General features: G+C 45.6%; 1 protein-coding gene across 3 annotated transcripts in view; it reads left to right on the plus strand.

Annotated features, from left to right (window-relative positions):
• Positions 1 to 14,869, plus strand: part of rnf34a (ring finger protein 34a) — a 40,807-nt gene extending 25,938 nt beyond the window's left edge. For all 3 annotated transcript variants that reach the window (XM_085961623.1, XM_085961622.1, XM_085961624.1), the window contains 3 exons: positions 11,940 to 12,153; positions 12,240 to 12,272; positions 13,652 to 14,869. In XM_085961623.1, the coding sequence (XP_085817749.1) occupies positions 11,940 to 12,153; positions 12,240 to 12,272; positions 13,652 to 13,836 (432 nt within the window). In that variant the 3' untranslated portion in view covers positions 13,837 to 14,869. The remainder of the gene's footprint in view (positions 1 to 11,939; positions 12,154 to 12,239; positions 12,273 to 13,651) is intronic.

Here is a 14,869-nt window from a genome sequence, read left to right on the forward strand (position 1 = left end):
TGGTAAGCGCATTGAGTATCTATATATATAAACGAGTCGATCTGTCTGTCTATCTGTCCTTCTGTCCTCGGGTGTGCGTCTGTCCGGCTATGCGCTCGAAAGTTAGAGCGTACCTACGCGCGCGTTACCTCCGAAGAAAGCTTACGCTTCCGGGACGGTCGTAAGCGTATTTACTTTTCGGTCGGACGAAAATTGTTCGCGCCTTATGCAAAAAACCTTCAAAATTAAACTCATTATCTGCTACTTAGCATTGATTGACTGACGTCAAGGTTCGACCAATCCTGTGCTGTCACGATTGACCAATCCTACAGTACAGTCCCCTGATGGTTGGCCAATCGGTGTGTGTGTGTGGGCGGGACTAATCGTTTTCATCTCAGGAATGTGGCAGCCATTGTTTCACTGCTTCCAGCTCAAACTACTCTATCCAGCTTTGAAAAAGTTAGTATCTCTTTTAAAAATAACATAAGATTTACCAAAAACATTTTATAAGTACTTTCACTTTCATCTTTCAGGGTATTAAAAGGTAGAAATGTTGCCCGGCAGCAGATTGAGAGAGGGACACAGAGAGGCCCCAAAGCCTGGGACTCGATTTAAACCGCTCGGCCCAAAACAGCCCTGGCAACGCTGGGCTCCCCCCAGCTAGTATATCTATCTATCTTCTATCTATCTGTCTGTCTGTGTCTGTCCGGCTATGCACTCGAAAGTTATAGAACGTACCTACACGTGCGTTACATCAAAAGAAAGCTTACGATTCCAAAACGGTCGTAAGCGTATTTACGTTTCGGCCGGACAAAAATTGCGCCCGCGGTATCCAAAAAACTTTCAAAATTCCGCTCATTAGCATCTCATTATCCGCTCATTAGCAATAGTGAGGTCGAGGTCGACCAATCGTACGCCGGGTTCCTGGCGCGTGCGGGCGGGCCCTCCTACAGTCGAGTGACGGGACGATTGACCAATCCTACGCTTCGGTGACCTGACGGTCGACCAATCGATGCGTGTGTGGGCGGGCCTTATCGTTCTGAACCGAGGTGAGTCGCCGCCATCTTGATTCCAAACTTTTCATTCCTTTTTCCCGCTTTCTGCGTGTTTCTTTTCAAATCTACATTTCCAGCAAAAAAAAAGTTGCTTTTAAAAGACAAATTGTTTTTAAAAAAAGTTAATTAATTTGTAAATCTTTTGTCTAACCTCTATAATTTTCCTACCTTTCACCATTTTTCCAGGCCTCAAAGCCTGGGCGTCTGTTGACCAGCCACGCCCGAGCTAGGCGCCTCCCATCGCGATCGACAAAAGGCCAGCGATCGCCGCCATCTTTGTGAAGGCTGGAGGGGGCGGGCCTGAGCCGAGCGTCGCCACCGCTGCCATCTTAGTAAAGGCGGGCGGGGCGGGAGTCCGCGTCATCTTCCGCCCGGAGCGCGACTTGAGTCCGGCCGGGCCTCACGCGGTAGGTTGCGCGGCGGCGTCTCTCTGGTCTTGAAGCCGGCTCGGGCGGGGAGCGGGGCTCGGGAAGGCGGTGCTCGGGAGGGCGGGGCTCGGGCTGAGCCATGTCAGTGCGTGGGGCGGCACGGAGCTCCGCGGAGCCATCGGGTCTGCTAGCTCCCCCCCTCCCTTTCTCCCCCCCACACCCCCCTCCCTTTCTCCCCCCCTCTCCCCTCTTTCCTCCTTCCTCCCTTCCCCCCCTCCTCTTTCCCCTCCTCTTTCCCCCCCTCTTCCCCTCTTTCTCCCCCCTTCTTCCTCTCCTCCCCCTTTCTCTCCCCCTCCCCCCCCTTTCTCCCCCTCCCCCCTCTTTCTCCCACCTCCCCCTCCTCCTCCCCTTTCCCCCTCCTCCTCCCCTTTCCCCCCCTTTCTTTCTCTCCCCCTCCCCCCTTTTCTTCCCCTCCCCCCTCCCTTTTCTTCCCCTCCCCCTCCTCCTCCCTCTCTTCCTCCTCCTCCCCCCCTCCTCTCCCACCTTCCTTCCTCCTTCCCCCCCTCCTCTCCTCCTCCCCCCCCCTTTTCTTCCCCTCCCCCCTCCCTTCCTTCCCTCCCTCCCTTCCCCCCCAGTCGCTCGCTCTCTCTCTCCCCCCCAAGTCGCTCGCTCGCTCTCTTCCCCCCCCCCCCCAGTCGCTCGCTCGCTCGTTCTCTCTCTCTCTTCCCCCCAGTCGCTCGCTCTCTCTCTCTCTTCCCCCCCCCCAGTCGCTCTCTCTTCCCCCCCCCAGCCGCTCGCTCTCTCTTCCCCCCCCAGCCGCTCGCTCTCTCTCTCTCTCTCTTTCCCCCCCCAGCCGCTCGCTCTCTCTCTCTCTCTCTTCCCCCCCCCCCAGCCGCTCGCTCTCTCTCGCTCTCTCTTCCCCCCCCCCCAGTCGCTCGCTCGCTCTCTTCCCCCCCCCCCCAGTCGCTCGCTCGCTCTCTTCCCCCCCCCGTCGCTCGCTCGCTCTCTTCCCCCCCCCAGTCGCTCGCTCGCTCTCTCTTCCCCCCCCCCAGTCGCTCGCTCGCTCTCTCTTCCCCCCGTCGCTCGCTCGCTCTCTCTTCCCCCCCCCCCAGTCGCTCGCTCGCTCTCTCTTCTCCCCCCCCCCCCCAGTCGCTCGCTCGCTCTCTCTTTTCCCCCCCCCCAGTCGCTCGCTCGCTCTTTCCCCCCCCCAGTCGCTCGCTCGCTCTTTTTCCCCCCCCCCCAAGTCGCTCGCTCACTCTCTTTCCCCCTAGTCGCTCTCTCTCTCTCCCCCCAGTCGCTCGCGCTCTCTCTCTCTCTCTCCCCCCAGTCGCTCGCTCTCTCTCTCTCCCCCCAGTCGCTCGCTCTCTCTCTCTTCCAACAACAACATTCCCTCAAAAATCCCCTCGGCCCCGCCGGGCACTTCAGCTAGTACACTATATAGGAGACTGAGGTTCAAGCTATAAACCAACAAACTATTTATTTAATGTAGAACAGGTTAATGAACTGAATTCAGTACAAAATAGTTTATTTACTTTAATTTACCAACTTTGCTATCCTCCACAATATTTCAGAATAATAAAGAAACTTCTCCTGAGTTATCTTTCAACACACGTTGAAAATGGAAGTTCACTTTTTACATGGTGAATCACTGCCATGAGTCAAACTAGCGCAGTTTGTCTGCTGGCTAAAGACTGTAGATTGAAGTATTAAGTGCAGGTAGCCCAACTGGAAGCCCTTGGCCACAGAGTTGCCTGCCAAAATAACTGAAGAAGCGTTGGATGCAACCCTACTTGCAAACTGGCCAATTCATCCCATTCATAGCTATCCATCAAAGAATCACTACCCCGGGATGACTTGATTCTTCGATTTGTGCCAAGTGACTTGAAACTATTGGTTCAAGAACCTGTGAAGACCTCTCAGAATAAAATACATTAACTAAGTAGTATTTTTTAATTACAATTCTCATTTTTTGACAGTGGCATGGTATGTTTGTGACCCGTTTGAATTATCTGTGATGCATGGAACGTAACGCTTTGTCCATCCAGCCATCGGATACTATAGGGTCGATTTTAACCCTACTCGCTCAGCAGAAACCTGGCGGGTGGGCAGTTAAAATCGCCCTGCCTCTTGCCTGTCTGAAAGCCGCCATGATCGCAACATCTGCAATTTGAACCTGCTCTCCTGAGCTGGCAGCAAGAACACATGACCGGAGCCAACAGGGCCCTTCTTTACATATGCATGTTGCGGCCCGATGACATCATTGAGACCCGACTGTAATTTTAACTCCGGCCTGAGCGGGGAATCCACCTGGAGTTAAATGCGATCCAATGCTTCTGCATTCAATCTACAGGAGCCATATTTAAACAACTTTGGGGTTGTTCTCCTTGGAGCAGAGAAGGTTAAGCGGAGATTTGATAGATGTGTTCAAAATCACGAAGGGTTTTGATGGAGCAAATAAGGAGAAACTCAGTGGCATAAGAGGACACAGATTTAAGGTGATTGGCAAAATAATTAGAAGCAACATGAGGAAACATTTTTATACACAGCGAGTTATTGTGATCTATAATTCACTGCCCGAAAGGGTGGTAGAAGCAAAGGGAATTGGATAAATACTTGAAGGGATAAAATTTACAGGGCTATGGGTAAAGAGCAGGGGAGTGGGACTATTTGGAAAGTTCTACCAAAGAGCACAGGCACGATGGTCCAAATGGCCTCCTTTGCTGTATCATTCTAGGATTTTTATATTCGTTAATGGCTTTGATAACACTATAGAGAGCCATATATCCAAGTTTGCCGATGACACAAAGATTGGTGGCATAGCAAGCAGTGTAGACTGGAGCATAAATTACAAAGACATTGAAAAATTAAGTGAGTGGGCAGATGGATTTCAACGCAAGGAAGTGTGAGGTCATCCATTTTGGGCCAAAAAAGGATAGATCTGAGTATCTTTTTAAATGGTGAAAAGCTAGGAACAGTGGAGGTCCAAAGAGATTGAGGATTCCATATACACAGATCACTAAAATGTAGTGGTCAGGCACAAGAAATAATCATAAAGGCTAGTGGAATGTTAGCCTTTATAACAGCGGAAGTTTTGCTACAGCTATACAAAGCACTGGTTAGGCCACATCTGGAGTACTGTTTACAGTTCTGGGCACAGCCCCTTAGAAAGGATATATTGGCCTTGGAAGGAGTCCAATGCAGATTTGCCAGAATATTATCAGGGCTCCAAGGGTTAGATTATGAGGAGAGATTACATAAACTAGTTTTGTATTTCCTAGAATATAGAAGGTTAAGGGATGATTTGATTGAGGTTTTGAGGATTTTGAAAGGAATTGATAGGGTAGATGGAGAGAAACTGTTTCCGCCGGTGGGGGCGTCTAGGACAAGGGGACATGACCTTAAAATCAGAGCCAGGCCATTCAGGAGAGAAGTTAGAAAACACTTCATCACGCAAACGGTGGTAGAAGTGTGGAACACTCTCCCACAAAAAGCAGTATATGCCAGCTCAATTAATAATTTTAAATCCGAGATACAGATTTTTGCTAGCCAAGGCTATTAAGGGATATGGAGCCAAGGCGGGTGGATGGAGTTCGGATACAGATCAGCGCTGATCTCATTGAATGGCAGAACAGGCTCGAGGGGCTCAATGGCCTACTCCTGTTCCTGTACCTTGTATTTGCAATGAACAATCCATTAGGTTACCGATAGTTGTCCTGTAAAGATCAAGAATGTATTGTCTTGAAAATACAGAATGAAGCATAACACAAATTTATCAGCACTGTTTTTGATCACCAAAAAACTACTTTAGTAGCTGTTTTGCTAAATGTACTGTCCAATACAGATTGACGGTATCTGGTTTGATCATCAGTCTGATATTAGACAGCATGGTAGTTGTGCTACAATTGAATTCAATAACACTGGTCTGGGGAGGGAAAAATCAGCTTGTGTTCCTGGCTACCATCCAGCAACTCTTGCATGTAAGAAGATTGAGTGATAATAGGATAGTGTTTGGCTTTGATGTTCCTCACAACTTAAGTAGCCAGCTTATACATTAATAATGACCACTTGAGTGAAGGACTGGAGGGTGACCAACCCTGTGGCACCATCCTAGCAGGGCAGGAAGGAAGGAAAAAATGCATAACATCACATCAGCAAAAGCATGAAGTAATCTGTCTCTGCATGAAACTTGCTGGAATCTCTGATTGTGTTCCTGAGATCTATAGGCTATTTTGGGCCTATAACTGGAACAAAAACTTAATTAATTGATCCTGTTTTGGAGCTCCAGTCAAAGTAACGGGATCTTGCTACTTATCATTTTAGCTGAAAATCTCTAATTGGAGCAGGCCAGACTATATTGGAAATAACAACAGAAAATGCTGGAAACACTCAGCAGGCCAGGCAGCATCCGTGGAGAGAGAAACAGAGTTAATGTTTCAGGTCTGGGACCCTTCATCAGAACTAGAAAAAGCTGGAGATGTAACAGATATTAAGCAGGTGCAGAAACAGGGAGGGGGAGGAAGGAATATACTGTGCTGAAGTAAGAGGCAGGAAAGATAAAATGTTGCAAAGGGGGTGGCAAAATCATACAGCATGAAAAATGGGAGCAGGGGTTATAGTTTGAAATTGTTGAACTCAATGTTGAGTCCAGAAAGTTGTAAAGTGCCTAATCGAAAGATGAGGTGCTGTTCCTCGAGCTTACGTTGAGCTTCATTGAAACAATGCAAGAGGCCGAGGACAGAGAGATCAGAGTGGGAGTGAAGTGGAGAATTAAAGTGACAGATGACCAGAAGCTCAGGGTCACCCTTACGGACTGAATAGAGGTGTTCCGCAAAGCGGTCGCCCAATCTGCGTTTGGTCTGCCCAATGTAGAGGAGACAGCATCGTGAACAGCGAATACAGTATAATAAATTGCAAGAAGTACAAGTAAATCGCTGTTTCACCTGGAAGGGGTGTTTGGGGCCCTAGACAGTGGGAAGGGAGGAGGTAAAAGGGCAGGTGTTGCATCTCCTGCGCTTGCACGGGAAGGTGCCGGGCAAAGGGGAAGAGCTGTTCGGGGTGATAGAGGAGTGGACCAGAGTGTCGCGGAGGGAGCGGTCCCTTCGGAATGCTGAAAGGGGAGGTGAGGGGAAGATGTGTTTGGTGGTGGGATCACGTTGGAGGTGGCAGAAATGGCAGAGGATGATCCGTTGAATGTGAAGGCTGGTGGGGTGAAAGGTGAGGACAAGGGGAACCCTATCGTGGTTCTGGGAGGGAGGGGAAGGGGTGAGAGCAGAAGTGCGGGAAATGGAACGGACACGGTCAAGGGACGTGTCAACCACAGTAAAGGGGAATCCTCGGTTGAGGAAAAAGGAAGACATGTCGGAAGCACTGGTATGGAAGGTGGCATTGTCAGAATAGATGCGGCGGAGACAGAGAAACTGGGAGAATGGAATAGAGTCCTTACAGGAAGCGGGGTGGGGAGGAAGTGTGGTCCAGTTAGCTGTGGGAGTCAGTGGGCTTGTAGTGGATGTTTGCTGATAGCCGATCGCCAGAAATGGAGAGAGAAGTCAAGGAAGGGAAGGGAAGAGTTAGAGATGGACCATGTGAAATTGAGGGAAGGGTGGAAATTAGAAGTAAAGTGAATGAACTTTTCTAGTTCAGGGCAAGAGTAGGAAACGACACTGATAGAGTCATCGATGTATCGGAAGAGGTGAGGGAGGGGACCTGAGTAGGACTGGAACAAAGAATGTTCCACATATCCCATGAAAAGGCAGGCATAGCTGGGGCCCATGCGGTTTCCCATAGCAACAGCTTTAATTTGGAGGAAATGAGTGGAGTCAGAAGAGAAGTTGTTCAATGTGAGAACAAGTTCAGCCAGGCGGAGGAAGGTGCTGGTGGATGGGGACTGGTTGGGCCTCTGTTCAAGGAAGAAGCGGAGTGCCCTCAGGCCGCCCTGGTGGGGGATGGAGGTGTAGAGGGATTGTACGTCCATAGTGAAAAGGAGACGGTTGGGGCCAGGAAACTGTTAAAAGTGGCGGAGGAAGAGTCGCGAATGTAGGTGGGAAGAGACTGGACAAGGGGAGAAAAAAAAGAGTAGAGATAGGAAGAGATAAGTTCCGTGGAGCAAGAACTTGCTGAAATGATGGGTCTACCAGGGCAGTCCTGTTTGTGGATCTTTGGAAGGAGATAGAAGCAGGCTGTGCGGAGTCGGGGGACTATGAGGTTGACAGCCATGGAGGGAAGATCTCCAGAGGAGATGAGGTCAGTGACAGTCTTGGAAACAATGGCTTGATGTTTGTAGTGGGATCATGGTCCAGGCGGAGGTAGGAGGTGTCTGAGAGTTGGCGTTCAGCTTCCGCACAGTAGAGGTCGGTTTGCCAAACAACAACAGCACCACCCTTGTCAGCAGGTTTAATGATAATGTTAGGGCTGGATCGGAGAGAACGGAGTGCTGCAAGTTCAGTGGGAGGTAGGTTGGAGTGAGAGGGGAGCAGAGAAATTGAGACGGCTGATGTCATGCCAGCAGTTAGTAATGAAAAGATCTAGAGAGGGTAAGAGGCCAGAGGGAGGGGTCCAGGTAGAATGAGAATTCTGAAAGCGGGAGAAAGGGTCAGTCGTGCAGGGGGGAAGACTCCTGGCCAAAGAAGTGGGCACGGAGACGAAGGCGACAGAAAAAGAGATCAGCATCGTGCCGAGCTCGAAATTCATTGAGGTGGGGGCGTAAGGGGATGAAGCTCAGGTCTTTGCTGAGGACTGATCGTTCGGGGTCAGAGAGAATAGTGAAAACACGGCAGGGGGTGAGAGGAAAGTGAAGGGGAAGAAGGTTCCATAGGGGCGTTGGTGTCCAAGAGTTGATATTAGGGTTTATTGATATTTTGAAAAAATGAAATTTAACCAATATTCTGTGCGGCTGTGTTTTTATTCGGACTTTATCTTCATTTTTGAATGGTTGCTCTTTTAATTTTTTGAACATTCTTGTCCTTAATTTAACCGTATGCAATATAAGATTAAGTGAAGGGAAAATCCAATATCTGGGTTTACAAAGATATACAGGTAGACTATCCTTTATCCGAAAACCTCGGGACCAGCCGTGTTTCGGTTTTCGGAGAATTTCGGATTTCGGAAGGTGGGTCGGCGGGGGTCCGTGCGCACGACTTACGCTGACGCGCAGCGTAAGTCGCGCGCACGACCCCCCCGCCGACTTACGGTCGGGGTCGGCGGTGGTCGGGGCCGGCGGGGGGTCGTGCGCACGACTTACGCTGACGCTCAGCGTAAGTCGGCGGGGGGGTTGGCGGGGGTCCGGGCCGGCGGGGGTCCGCGGGGGGTCGTGCGCACGACTTACGCTGGACTTACGCTGAACGAGAGGGTTTCGGTTTTCGGAAGTTCGGATAAAGGGTAGTCTACCTGTATCTGGAAAAATCTAGAAGTTTATTCAATAACCAACAAACGTGAGATTTATTAAACTCAAGTTATATGGAGGAGATGAATTTAGGAAGCAGGGAAGTTAACATAAAGGATAAAGACATGACGACTAGAGGAACACAAATTAAGTGAATAGTGAGCTCTCTGGTAGCCCAAAGGACTGGTTTACTAATGTGCTGTGCTACAGTAGGAGGATGCAAAATTGTTTCTAATTCCCCAAATACAGAGACTAATTCCTGTTGGGTCCCCCACAAGCTCTTGCTCACTGTAGCATGCTTCTTCAGGGCTTTGCTTGGTTGGTCGTACGTCTCCATCTCTCCTGGTACTCGGCGCTCCTCATAGCAGCGACGATCCCTATATTCTGTGTCTGGAGGTCAGCTGTAACGGTCGAGAGCCACGTGCTTCTTGGGTTTCAAAGGAGTGTTTCCTGGTCATGGACTGTCTTGCATACACGCCAGGCAAAAACTGATGTAGCAGGCCAGTGATCTCTTTGCCGCATTTGGTGGTGTGACCACATCACCAATAGTCAGGTCAGGAAGATGACCGCCAACCTCCCCTCAAGGCAAGGCAGCATAATTGGTCGGTTGCTTTGTGTCACATTTGTGCACCTCCTGGTAACCTGTTAGCTGGGAGCAAATTACCTTAATACAGAAGATGGATTCACTGAAACTGGTGCTTTTATTTAAAAAAACGTAGGTAGTGAGATTCAGATGTTGCCCTTACAGTTTCTATTGTGTAGGCATTGTGTTACCAATTGAATGAATTTCCCCACAACCTTGTCTACCTCACTTAATGGCCCAGAAATTCGGGTCGGGGGCTTCCCGCGGGTGCAAGCCCCCGACCTACTTACCTAGCGCGCCGGCAGTTGACCTCTTCGCCTGCGTGGAATTCCTCTCCGAGGCCTGTCCCAGAGGCCGGCGCGCTATGCTGGCGTGTCCCAGGGGCGTAATTAGTGCGATGCGTCCCCTGGGATCACGTGAGCAACAGGCAGCCAATCGGAGCAGGGAATGCTCCATTCATAAGTCTTGACAGATAGACCTGTCAAAACGTATAAATGCTGAGGCTGTAAAACTGTACTTTACCTTCAAATAAATTTTTAAAAAACATCACACTTTGTAAATAAACTATAAATGACATTAAATAACTATTTTAAACAAAAATTTAAATTTTTGAAAAAAGTAATTTTATAAAAAAACGGGGCTAAAAATAAACTTACCTTGCTTTAAAGTATTTAAAAGTAAAAAACCTGTGGAAAAAATGTTTTAATTTTAAATAATTGACCACTTACCTTTGAAAATGAAGTCCTTATGGCTGCTTTTTACATTTCTAAAATGTACAGACTTACCCGCACGTTAAAACCTGTTTAAAAAAAAAAGGAAGTTCAACGCGCACGCGTTCGACCTCTGAACCCCTTGGTTCAGAGGATTGGAAGTGCCGGTTTCCCGCGCATGCAAGATTCCGGCACTTCCATCGGGTCCACGCGTGAGTACTCCGTCCGTACTCACGCGTTGGGACCCGAATTTCTGGGCCAATGTTTCTGCCAGTTGAGCTGAGTGGCATACAAGTGCTGATGCACTGAAGGAGCAAATATGTCTGCTAACCCGGAATAAAAATGGCCCAATCCGAAAAAGTATCCTAAGTAGTATTTCCATAGCATTGTCTGTGGTAGGGAACTTGTTTTCCAAAAGCTAGTCTCTTAAAATGAGGTCTGGAATGATAAGAATATGCTGGTGATAAGTTAAAGGTGCAATTTATTTTTAAAGTAGTGATAATCAAGAGAGAGATCTGGGCAATATGAAAAGTCAGTGTGATCACACGCTACCCCGAGACTGGAATTTTAATCCAGTGCTCAAATGAAAGTTACTATATGAATGAGTTTGGAGAATTTCAGTCCACTTCTTAGTTATTGGTCCATAGCGCAAATTGATAGTAAATTGGTAATCTCACTCAGGAAAACGCCCCTTATGGCCTTGAGGATAAAGGCATTGGTCAGTCAGTCAGTGCTGAGCTAGCTGATCTCAGCTGGAGAAAATTAACCAGGGTCCTGCACTTGATTTATAGCACCTTCAGAAAAGAGGGAGGGGTGGGAACTGGAAAGAAAGAGCATGCCCAAGAAGCATAACACACACAATTCATACTGGCTTAAGTGTTGTTTAAAAAAAACAAGAATGTTGTTGTGAGAAATGGAAATGTTCCCATTCATCCAGTAGGTGATGCTCTTCTGAGGCAGTTTAAGGCAGAGTGCATGGACCGTTGCTCTGTATCTGACCAGACTATATTTAACAGAGGAATGCTTGAAACAGGGTGCAAAATGTGATCCATCCTATTTTGGTCCAAAATTGTGCAGATTTTCCCCGCACTGACATCCTAGCTTTGAGCACATACAAAAATGGTACAAATATATTAGAGTAAATCCAAATACAAAAATTACTTTGGTTCAAATCAGCATTGTTAAAATAGTGTTCAATTCACTTCTGACTGTTGATTCATAGACATCCAGATGCACTGAAGGAGCATATGGGTCTGCTAACCTGGAATAAAAATGGTCTCTTCCAAAAAAAAGTCAGTAATTAATAAGTTCATAAATATTGTCTCCAGTGATGCATATTAAATAGCCTGTCAGCTAAAATGTAGCATTGGAAAATGAAGGAAAAACTCAACCCTCTATCATCATTGAATGGTGGAGCTACTTGAATGAGGACAGGGACAGGCTCAACTGTAATCTTTCTTCCCTCCCCCCATAATGGAGTGGCTCACTGACTGAATTTACACTGGAAGAATAGCCACTTGGACAAGATACCAGAGGACGGCTGGCTTCTGTACCTTTAGTAAAACAGCACAAGACAGAAGACAAAATTGAAAGGAAAAAAGCCAGATGTATATTTAAATATATATTTTCAAAATGTCGACTGATGTGACTGTTTTGCTGCAAGGAATTCTGAAGTTGAAATATTCATCAATAATCTTGGATTTCACAGATTAATTTCTTCCATTGAGAATATTTTAAAATTTTGCTGAAGTTCACCAAATTGATGTTGAACTTCAAATGGCATTGTGCAGCAAGTTTACAAAGAATACTGTCCATACTCCATAACCTGAAGCCTACTTATACCAATACTGTGGGATTTTCTTGCAGGCAAATGGAACCAATGATGACATTCCACCTAAGAAAGCTCGAGCCTCATTATCAGACCTGTCCAGTGCTGATGACGTTGAAGCATTGACTGTTCGTCAGCTGAAGGAAATACTGGCTCGCAACTTTGTCAGTTATTCAGGGTGTTGTGAAAAATGGGAATTGGTGGAAAGAGTGAACCGATTATTCAAAGAAATGGAAGAAAATCGCAAGTTTTGTAAGTTTGTCTAAAAAATATTTTATTAGAAATGTATTCATTTAGTTCAACAAGAAGTGACCTTTAAAACTTTTCTTTTGTTGTAGTGGAAAATGGAAATAACCCAGCTGTAGCTGCTGGTAAGTCAACTTTTCTTGAGATTTACTGAAGTTTAGAGGAAAATATTTTGCATTTAATGGGTAGAAAAGTCTGGGTGAGGAAAGAGTACATTTTGATCAGGGTATTTCCATATTAATACAGAAAATATTAGGCTCAGGAGAATTCCGATTCACTTTTTTTAAAGTCAGGTTTTTTTGTCCGACATCCTGCAGTTTGGTTTCGCTCGCTGCTGGGCTGCTGTAGTGATGTCACCAAAAAGGAACATCCTCATATGATATTGAGTAGCTGTAGGAACTAGCCATGACGTCCAGGCAGTCTGCAGTGTTAGAGCTTCTCTGGTGTCATGGGCTATATGGAAATCAGACTATTGGATAGATGCCCAGGAGACAGAATGGTTCGCTAGTCCTGTGCTTCTGTATTGACATTTGGGCCTGCTGGGAGTCATTGCCATGTCTTGTATGGAGCTACTCCTAGTTGCATAAAGATACATTCTGCATGTGACATTGCTAGAAACTCCATTCTAAGGGCTCTATGTTGGAGGGAAAAAAGTTTACAGAACACTTGGTGGAAGCTAATTTTTTTAATAAAATGGGGCAGCACTTTAAGCAAAAAGTAGTCCTACTACACTTTCCTTCAAATTTAATCAACATGTGCAATTGAGATCTAATTCGAAGTCCCCCTTACTTGCTCTATTTCATATTTCTGGCTCTTATCTGCGAGGTTGACAAATAAACATTTTACAATTAATATGGAAGGGGAGCACTTTTGAAGCTACACTTACTGAAATGAGATGGTATTTGCCAAAATGCACATCTTCAAAAACTGCAATTTGAATTGAGCAAATTTAGACTATATTTTTAACATTAGTCTATACAAAAAGCAAAAAACTGCAGATTGGAAATCTGAAACAGAAGATGCTGGAAACATGTGGAAAGTCAGTCAGCATCTGTGGAGACAACAAACAAGTTAATGCTTCCAACGGGGACCCTTCATCAGTTCCGACAAAAGGCGTACACCTGATCAGTTAACTTGACTTCGCTTCGAGATCAGTTTATACTTGTTCTGCTCAGTTGTTCAAGAATAGAAACTTGAAAAATGAAATGTGCTACTGTCACCTGGGAGCACAGCTTATTCTTAATAACAAAATCTAATATAAAGAACTAGCCATAGTACTGAGTTGGAAACAGTGGTGACCTAGCATTTAAGAGCCCAGTCATGTCATTTGCCATTTTGCATTGTAGAGCATCCTGAAAATCATTGTGGAAGAACAGTTGTACTACTACAGTTGGGAAAATAACTTACAAAGTTTGTATTTACTGCCAAAACTATGCTCTTCATTAGTGTTTTTAATCAATTACCCAATTCTTTTTCTGTAAATCTAATGCTATCTACTTTTCAGTTGAAGAAAAGATGCAGCTAGGCAGTGACGAGAATCTCTGCAGGATCTGTATGGATGCAGTGATCGATTGTGTTCTCCTGGAATGTGGTCACATGGTCACCTGCACTAAATGTGGAAAGCGCATGAGTGAATGCCCGATTTGTCGACAGTACGTTGTACGGGCAGTGCATGTCTTTAAATCTTAAATTTGGGAGGTGTTTGAATGAAAGATCATTGATAGAAAATTATGGCTTTTCCTGTTAAGATACATGAAACTCGCTGGGAAACATTTTCTGACTATCAATGATAGTAATTTGTTGTGGCAATTTTGGATCGTGGTAGAAGAATGGAATTTAAAAAAATTTACTAACAGTTATCATTGCTTATTACTGGAAGCCTTAAAGAAATCAGTGCAAAACATAACATACAACGTTAAGGTGCAAAAAAATAGAAATTACTGAATTACGTTATACTGTTAAGATTTATCAAAGATAGGAACCAGACTAAATGAAGGATATGCTGGAAAATAATTAGCAAAAATTCTATTTTAAACTTTTCATATCACTTTTCTAAGTCTCCTAAAACATTTACCATTTAATGGATTAATAATGTATGGTGTGGTGTGGTAGTATAGCTATTAACTAATTGTGGTGTGCGCGCGTTCTGGATATGAATTGAGCATTTAGCAGTGCCCAACCTGTCTGCAGCAACAACTTCTGAGAACAGGAAGGAGACCTCATGAGCAATCTTGTATAATTCCCTGCCAACTGCCTTGTTTTAGTTTTTCATTTTTGCTTTCTGTACTTTTTGTATATCATGTTTTTGAAATTCAATGATGCAATTTGCCTAATAAAGAATTTAATTTAATGAAGGAGTAGCAATTCTGTCACAAAGAGAATTTTGACTAGTTCTGAAATTAACAAAATCAAGCATATAATTTGTAACTGTTTCTGATCCTGGAATAGCCTATGCTTTCTTTTGAAGAGTTTGCTGTGGAGCTGAATGTTTTTGACTTCCCACTACTGAAGAACATTTTTTGGTTCTCCGACTACTCTTAACTCAAGCTCTGTTCCTTTTCTCTATTTCAATTTTTTTTTTGCCCTCTCTGCATATGACCATGGAAGAGATTGTTTGAACATAAAGCAAAGCTGAATACTAAAAGGAGTAAAATATCTAATATGCACTTTTATTTTATTGGCATTAGATCATGTATATAAAAAAAAGCTGCATTTAAATTGG

This window comes from Somniosus microcephalus, chromosome 19 (assembly GCF_052327205.1).
Source record: "Somniosus microcephalus isolate GS21.2 chromosome 19, FLI_Smic_1.0, whole genome shotgun sequence".
In the NCBI taxonomy this organism is placed as follows: domain Eukaryota; kingdom Metazoa; phylum Chordata; class Chondrichthyes; order Squaliformes; family Somniosidae; genus Somniosus; species Somniosus microcephalus.